Genomic DNA, 9,135 nt, shown 5'->3' on the forward strand with positions numbered 1-9,135 from the left:
TTTTTTATATGTGACTTTTATTTTATTTTACTTTTTTATATGTTACTTTTATTTTTTTTTATTTATATTTATTTTTTTGCACTTATTGTTATTGCTATTATATAGGGGGATAACAATCCCCCTATATAATAGCAAAGGCACACTGACAGGTCCTCTTTATGGAGACATTGGGGGTCTCTAGGACCTCTAATGTCACCTGTGGACCCCAAAAGAAGCTGATGAAGCAGAGATCTGGGGGATGGGCGGACGCGAACGAGCACATATAGACGATCGGTGGGCTATGGAGCCGCTGATCGCCTTTATGTGAAACACCCGGTAACGGGTGTGTGCAATGGTCAAGTCTTTTCTGCCCGTGCGTGCCCGCTAGGGGGGCGCGCGCAAGCAGAAAAAAAATGCCGTTTGGAGACGGCAACCCGCCAATGCTGCAGTGCCGTCCGTCCGTTTTTTTACCAAGGGCGGACGGCAAGAGGTTAACATGGGCTTTTAGTGCGTTCCAGGCATTTGAATGCGTTTTTGATGCGTTTGCAGATCCAGAGCAGGTAAAATAGGGCCTGCTGCATTTTTTAAAATCTGCTCTGGATCTGCATGCTGTGGTGTGAACTGGAGCTCAAAATACCATAGGAATACATTGGACGCAGTTTTGATCCGGTCTGCACCTGCTCTGCTCTGGATCTGCTCCGCGCTTGGTGTGAACAAGCCCTAAGTGCAGTGTAGCCGGAAAGATGACTGAGAACATTTGCAAATAACTGGTCAAATGCAGGACAAAAAAAATCATGAAAATGACAAATTCTTTTTGCCAGCATGGCTCCATTTAAAAGATATTAGACCAGGCCTAGGATGGAGTAAAAGAACATTTTTAACTGAAAAAATGTATCTACTAAATACATTTTCTATATTGTTTTCTTTGTCAAAATATTGTAGAAGTGAGCATTGGAATTGCCCATAACATGTACGCAACTGTAAATCTTATCAAATCTGTAGAAAGCTCCTCACATCATTAGATTTGTCTTCTTGAGAGCTCTAATTTAAGACCTACACACCGTGTTTTATTGGAAAAATGTTAAAAGTTGTCCCTTAAACCTTTTTATATCAGTGCTCCACAAAATGATCAGTAATACTTTTGACAGGGCAATATTTGAAAGAGTGTTTGTCACTTTGCCCATTCAAGCAAAGTGATGGGTTCTTATGATAGGGCTCTTCCCCAGCCACTTGTACTCACCTTGTCTGCACTCCTGCATGTGATAGTGTTCAAGTCTCACGATTGGCCACTCGGGGTCATGAACTGCATCCTAGGAGGAAGAGGAGAAGATCACATGCTCTTTGATATCCAGAAGTATTTCTTAGCAGAAACGAAGCATGGGCCTGAATTTCTCTGTGAGAATGAGAAATGTTGTAATAATAAAGCTAACTACCACATTACCGATTATAAATGAATGCTTTGGTGGGATTAGTAGCCATTCCACCAGTGTATAGTCCATAAGCTGCCAGCAGTAAGAGCCAAGCACTGGGACGATGTAACTCCCATTCTCATAATTGGGTGCTCAGTGGCTAAAGACAGGAGACTTTGAACCCGGAAGAAGATGGCGGCAGCTGAGCAGCAAGGAGGAGTTCACTGGAGGAGATAAGTGTGCCATATTGTGCAAGCAGTCTGTGTATAGTTGCATATTTTGGCAAGAGCTGCAGGGCCACATACAGTTTTGTATTAGAGCATAAAGAGTCGAGAGGGTTTCCTAACCTTCACTACTGTCCTTTCATGTCCTTCGTGTTGCTGTTTTCATCCCTCCTGTGTCACACACAGGCAGTCCCTGAACCTTGAGTTGGAGTGTGAGCCATTACACTTTCCCAACTTTTGTATCCTCCCCTGTATCCAGCAGACAGCTAGGGCAGAGTGGGGTGTTTCTAAACCTCCAGGTGACCATCACGGCAAAGAAAGGTGGATAGGGTGCTAAGTGATTGTCCACCAGCCACCCTTGTAGTTGCTTGTGTTTTAAATATATAAATGCAGTATCGATATGTTTTCACATCCTCTGCTTTGTGTATAGTGTTGAACAGTCATCAAACCTCCAGGACCAGTTGAGGCATCTTTTGAAGTGAGAAGAATCCAGGGAAGCTTGGTACATTAAATAATGCTGCCTACCATGGATCCAAAGCTGCTTGTATGTTGGTATTTGACAGCTCCTGGGTATGCTCCTTTGTGCCAGTGGATTATTAATACTTGAACATACCTATAATATGTCTAACTAATATTGGTGTCTGTGTTTTTTTTTTTATTCTGTGTAATATTATTCATGATGGCTCTTCAAAGATCACATTGATGTTGAAGTTCATCTAAGACAAGAATGGAGTGCTCTTTATCTGGGTGTCACCAGATCAATCCTTTCACACAGTTTAGATAATATACTGTAACTGTGAAATGTCTGATTTAAAATAAAGCTGTTCTTCAGTTAAGCATATGAAGGCATTGTTCATCTTGCCTTCTATTCCTCCCAATTCTTCACCTGCCTGCCATGGGAGTTCCTAACCTTAAATTATCTCATTATGCAGACAGCAGTTGTGACCTTGAAGTCAGAGCTCTGAAACTCCTAATGCAGTACACACACCTTAATAACTTATAGAGAGGTGTTATAGAGAAGGACCCCCGACTTGGATCTGGAAGTTGCAGTCTCTGTTTGGAGCAATCCTGGGACCAGGGACATCCCCGGCACATAGGAGAAAAATATATGGGAACAAATGAAGTATTAGCTTGTTAGGATGCCTTGCTGTGTTAATTGTATTGATTTGGGGTTATTAGAAAAGAAAAGCTAGAGATATTACATTCATAATTTATAGAAATAGAATTTTTTTTATTATCGTAAAAAAAAATGCAAAGACACCGAAAAAGTAGCCCAGCGTTGAAAAAAAAATTAAAAGAAGAGTCCACATGCACAAATTACCTTGTATTTTCCTATGCGCATATACACTATATTGCCAAAGGTATTGGGACACCTGCCTTTACACGCACATGAACTTTAATGCCATCCTAGTCTTAGTCCGTAGGGTTCAATATTGAGTTGGCCCACCCTTTGCCGCTATAACAGCTTCAACCCTTCTGGGAAGGCTGTCCACAAGGTTTAGGAGTGTGTCTATGGGAATGTTTGACCATTCTTCCAGAAGCGCATTTGTTTTTGTTTTTTTTACAGGTATTCCAGAAGCGCATTTGTGAGGTCAGGGACTGATGTTGGACGAGAAGTCCTGGCTCTCAGTTTGCGCTCTAATTCATCCCAAAGGTGTTCTATCGGGTTGAGGTCAGGACTCTGTGCAGGCCAGTCAAGTTCCTCCACCCCAAACTCGCTCATCCATTTGTTTATGGACCTTGCTTTGTGCACTGGTGCACGCTCATGTTGGAACAGGAGGGGGCTATCCCCAAACTGTTCCCACAAACTTGGGAGCATGAAATTGTCCAAAATGTCTTGGTATGCTGATGCCTTAAGAGTTCCCTTCACTGGAACTAAAGGGCCAAGCCCAACCCCCACACCATAATCCCCCTTCACCAATCTTTACGCTTGGCACAATGCAGTCAGGCAAGTACGTTCTCCTGGCAACCGCCAAACCCAGACACGTCCATCGGATTGCCAGACAGAGAAGCGTGATTCGTCACTCCACAGAACATGTCTCCACTTCTCTAGAGTCCAGTGGTGGCGTGCTTTACACCACTGCATCTGACTCTTTGCATTGCACATGATGTAAGGTTTGGATGCAGCTGCTCAGCCATAGAAACCCATTCCATGAAGCTCTCTACGCACTGTTGTACCAATCTGAAGGCCACACAAAGTTCGGAGGTCTGTAGCTATTGGCTCTGCAGACAGTTGGCGACTTCTGCGCACTGTACGCTTCAGCATGCGCTGAGCCCGCTCTGTCATTTTACATGACCTACCACTTTGTGGCTGAGTTGCTCGCTCAGCCTCCTGTGACAGTTGTCAGGATGGAGAGTGAGATTCAGCTATCGGTGATCGCTGAGTGTTTGTATATAATCGAGGACATAGTATGGTTACTCAATCCTCAAAAATGAATGAATGGGAGTGGCCTGCATCCCCTCCTGTTCATTCATGATTGTGGACATAGTAATCACAATATATCCACATGTTATGAATGAACAGGAACACTCATAGAGGATTTCTGTTCATATATATAACGGGATGCAGAAGAGATTGTGTCTTCAATCTCTTTTTCTATTTTAAAAGGGAAATATCAGGGGTCTGTTTAGACCCCTAATATTTCCCCAAAGACCTTAAAAGTAAAGTTAAAAAATAAAAATATTTGATTAAAAAATGGATAAAAGACCCCATGTGAGACGTCATGCTATGCAGTGTATGCCAGTGGTGGAGCAACACTATGCAATCACATAGTAAACAGAACTGCAAGGCAGTTGCAAGGATTTTTGCTACGCAGGTGAAGGTGCATTTTTCCAGCCCCTTCCCTGGCGCAGTCTCAGGCAGCTGCCTATGACTACTTACGCTAGCAGCAGCCCTGAACTGACTCAGTTCAATCCTGTAGCCAAACTGAAGTTTAAGTAGTCATGAAATGTGCCTTCAAAGTAAAATAGGAAAGACTCAGAAAAGTTATATCTCAGGTGTATTTTCATTTCTGCCAGGCAAGGTTCACACTATGCATTACCGTGACTGCCATGTTGTTGCCATTGTGATTTAACTGACCCCTTCCCCCTTTCTACTTACTGTAACAGGTCCAATACAGGGAGCAAAACAATTTTACTAACTTGTATTATGCTGTGTGTGAAAATGTATGGGGATCAGATACAAGGAAAGGAAGGGATCATGTAAAGGAGGAAGGGATCAGATACAAGGAAAGGAAGGGATCAGGTAAAGGAGGAAGGGATCAGGTAAAGGGGGAAGGGATCAGGTAAAGGGGGAAGGGATCAGGTAAAGGGGGAAGGGATCAGGTACAGGGAAAGGAAGGGATCAGGTACAGGGAAAGGAAGGGATCAGGTACAGGGAAAGGAAGGGATCAGGTACAGGAGGAAGGGATCAGATACAAAGGAAGAAAAGGATCCAGTACAGGAGGAAGGGATCAGATACAAAGGAAGAAAGGGATCAGGTACAGGAGGAAGGGATCAGACAGGATCTTATGTTATGCAACTTGCAGAGAGAAGTTGCAGCCAGTGGCGTAACTAACAACCAGGGGAAGATGCAATATGATGTTTCACTTTTTTGATGTTTGATTTTTTTCAAATAAACTTTTTCATATTAAAATCACTAAGCCGTTTGGTCCCGGTCCTTAAAAAACCTCTTCAGTTGACACCTGCTGCGGGTATGAACTAAATGGTGTTTTTGTAGTCTATTAGGATTACGGACAGCGTGATCAGATGCTTTATAATAAAGGGGTTACGAAACAGTGATTGTGTCTTCGGAAGATTTGATTTATAATTTGTTTGTGTATGTTCTATAACACCCCATCACACACACATCTGCTCCTGCTGCCATCCTGTACATCTGCCCCACTGCCATCCTGTACATCTGCCCCTGCTGCCATCCTGTACATCTGCCCCGCTACCATCCTGTACATCTGCCCCGCTACCATCCTGTACATCTGCCCCTGCTGCCATCCTGTATATCTGCCCCTGCTGCCATCCTGTACATCTTCCCCGCTACCATCCTGAACATCTGCCCCTGCTGCCATCCTGTATATCTGCCCCTGCCGCCATCCTGTACATCTGCCTCGCTACCATCCTGTATATCTGCCCCTGCTGCCATCCTGTACATCTGCCCCGCTACCATCCTGTGCATCTGCCCCCGCTACCATCCTGTGCATCTGCCCCTGCTGCCATCCGGTACATCTGCCCCGCTGCCATCCCGTATATCTGCCCCCCTGCCATCCTTTACATCATCTCCGCTGCCATCATGTACATCAGCTCCGTTGCCATCATGTGCATCTGTCCCTCTACAGTCCTGTATATCTGCCCCTCTGCCATCCTGTACATCATCTCCGCTGCCATCCTGTACATCAGCTCCGTTGCCATCATGTGCATCTGCCCCTGCTGCCATCCTCTACATCTGCTCCGCTGCCATCCCTTTACATCTGCTTCGCTGCCATCCTGTACATCTGCCCCGCTGCAATCCTGTACATTGCATTATAGTATAATCTATTGCTGGGATTACTAGTCCTCTATATCTGATGGTATTCTGCATTGCTGTATAATGTTTTCCAGGGATTTGTAATTCTCTCTAGTTGCTGGTATTCTGCATTGCAGTATAATATTTTGCTGGGATTTGTAGTCCTCTATAGATGGTGGTATTTTGCATAGCTGTATAATATATTGCTGAGATTTGAAGTCCCAGCATGCCCTCATTGGCCCTGTACAGCCCCCTATACCTCAGTTTCCTGAATGATATTTAGGGGGCATACAGGAACAATGAGGGCATGCTGGAACATGTAGTTCCCTGGGTAATATTTTTTTTGGGGGGGGATCACAGCGGTAGTCCGGGTCAGTGACACATCCCAGATAAAGAGGCTTTGCTGGTTGTTTTCCTTCCCTGTTATTGCTGCCAGGCACCCCTCCCCCCTCCGACTTCCCGAACGGCACAGACACAGATCCCTCACCTACACAGGATGAGCAAGTCCCCTCACCTACACAGGATGAGCAAGTCGTGCTCCCGCTGGAATCCCTTCCTCTATTTATGGGTTCAAGAGGCAGCTGCTTTGGGCCCCTCAACATTGACTGGGCCCCGGGCAGCTGCCCTTTTTGCTCCACGTTAAAACCGGCCCTAGCCGGTTCACACCAGCTCTAGTGCGTTCCAGCATGTATTAGGTACCTGGTGTTGAGACCGAAGGTATGAGGAGGCTCCACTTGCACCCCGTGTCTTGTGGCCTTTGAGATTGGGGACAAAGGCCAGTCGGACAATGAGTGGCACGAGGGCTTTTGGTAGATCCAGTAATCGATGTCAAAACAAGCCGGCGTCAATAGCCAGGAGATCCGATGCGGTACAATAAGGAGCAGGCAGAAGAATATCCAGAAAACAGTCCGAGGTCAATAAGGCAGGCAGCAAGCAAGGATAGTCGGCAAAACAGGAACGAGTCACAATCCAGAGAGATCAGGAGAATACAGGATCAGGCAAAACAGGATACACGGAACACACACAAACTGGAAAGACAAACCAGCAACTAGTGGGCGTTTGAGCTGGGTTTAAATAGGGCCGTGAATCTATCTATGACGTCACTTCCTGTGCGCCACTTGGCGCGGATTTCCGCACGGCACCTCCGACTGCGCATGCGCGTGTTTGTTCTCAGCTGCGCATGCGCATGTTCGTTCTCCGCTGCGCATGCGCAGAGCGGGACTTTTGCTGACAGCATGATTCCATTCTGGAGCGCATCCCTGCCGGTGTTCTATCGAAAGTTCCAACTTGTCGACCAATCCAACTGGTGACATCACATCCGGTGACTGCCAGTAGGAGATCTACAGCAGATGGTGCTAGTGCGCATGCCCAGGAAAACTGTAACAATTGCCACAGCGCCTGCGCGGCTATCTACTTCTATAATCTACTACAGCTATATTTGTCCTAGGTTATAGAAGCCGATAGCCGCGCGGGCGCAGTGGCTATTGCCTCATCAGAATCTATAACCTAGTCAAAGGTTATATTATGTTACAACACCTGCGCGGCCACATGAATCTTTCTACAACCGCAGTTGCCACTGCGCCTGCGCGGCTATCAGCTTCTATAACCTAGGACAAATATAAGTTTGTACTAGGTTATAGGATCCGATGAGCTGCTAGCCGCGCAGGCGCAGCGGCAAAAGTTAGACAGTTCGACAAGAATTTTCTGCCCATGCACACTAGCTCCATCTGCCGTACATCTCCTACTGGCAGTCACCGGATGTGACGTGCCCAGTAGGAGAGTTCGACGAGTTGGAGCTTTCGATAGAACCCCGTGATGCACTCCAGCGCGTTCCAGCAGTGAATTATGCTGCAACGCACCGGAGCTGGTGTGAACCGGCCCTCAATAAAGGAAGACGGTGGGACTGGCAGGATCAACCGGGTAATTCTAACTGAAAAAAGATGAAAGCAATTTTTTTTTAAAGAGTAAATATATTAAAACATGCACCCAGGAAAAAAATAGGGTAATAAACAATTTAAACAGTCTTAGAAAATTCTGATAATGTGTACAGTCAATACAGATAATGTAAGGATATAAAACTGTAAGGGGTGCTTGCGCAGACCTCTCCCACATTACTGCTACACAAAGCAATAATCTTCCAGGTATATTATTTAACAGCAGCAATGTCCTTCACAGAGCGGAGCAGAGTTTACATTTAGCAGCTGAGGGTATTGAGTTCATGCAGAGGGAGGGGAGAGGAAGCTATAAGCAGCACTGCATTCTGGGTAACAAGGAAGCTAGGGATTGTGCAGAACTAAGAATGGCAGACTGCTGTAGGTATGTGTCTGCTGTGTGTGTCTGTGTCTGTGTTTTTGCATATGATCAGTGTTTTTATCGAAAAGTCTGTGACTGTAAAAGCAATCACAATGTAATCTGACAGTGTTACTACACTTCTAAACAGCAGACTAAAGAAACAACAGTAGGTCTTTGACATTTGTGTTCTAGAAGAGCGTCTCTCATCATAGCACATGTACCTACAAGGCTGCCTAAGCCAGGCTGTTTGCCAAGTTAAACTCAGTAGACTACTAAATGACACAAACCAAACTGGATTAAGTTTTAGATAAAAGCAGGAGAAGACTTCCCCTTCACATCGAAAGATGGGGACTCTGATATGAAAGGGGTGCTTTGATAGAAAAAAGGGGCTCCTGACGTGAAAGAGAAACTTTGATGTGAAAGGGGGGTGACTCTGATATGAAAGGGGAGATCTAGAGTGCTCTGCTTGAAGCTCTGATGTGAAATGAGTGCTCTGATTGAAACTCTGATATTGAAGGGGTGCTCTGATGGAAAAAGGGACTTTTAATGTGAGGGGGAAACTCTGATGTAAAGGGGGGCCACTCTGATATGAACGGAGTGCTCTGCTTGAAGCTCTGATGTGAAATGAGTGCTCTGATTGAAACTCTGATATTGAAGGGGTGCTCTGATGGAAAAAGGGACTTTTAATGTGAGGGGGAAACTCTGATGTAAAGGGGGGCCACTCTGATATGAAAGG

General features: G+C 45.3%; 2 protein-coding genes across 2 annotated transcripts in view; both read left to right on the forward strand.

Annotated features, from left to right (window-relative positions):
* BORCS7 (BLOC-1 related complex subunit 7) overlaps positions 1-2,238 on the forward strand; it is an 11,469-nt gene extending 9,231 nt beyond the window's left edge. Inside the window, exon 5 of the mRNA XM_018553416.1 lies at positions 2,043-2,238. Within this exon, the coding sequence (XP_018408918.1) occupies positions 2,043-2,094 (52 nt within the window). The 3' untranslated portion in view covers positions 2,095-2,238. The remainder of the gene's footprint in view (positions 1-2,042) is intronic.
* Positions 2,239-7,952: 5,714 nt separating this feature from the next.
* LOC108784548 (arsenite methyltransferase-like) overlaps positions 7,953-9,135 on the forward strand; it is a 41,003-nt gene continuing 39,820 nt past the window's right edge. Inside the window, exon 1 of the mRNA XM_018553395.1 lies at positions 7,953-8,027. Within this exon, the coding sequence (XP_018408897.1) occupies positions 7,953-8,027 (75 nt within the window). The remainder of the gene's footprint in view (positions 8,028-9,135) is intronic.

Source organism: Nanorana parkeri, unplaced genomic scaffold (assembly GCF_000935625.1).
Source record: "Nanorana parkeri isolate BGI_ZX_2015 unplaced genomic scaffold, ASM93562v1 scaffold119, whole genome shotgun sequence".
Lineage (NCBI taxonomy): Eukaryota > Metazoa > Chordata > Amphibia > Anura > Dicroglossidae > Nanorana > Nanorana parkeri.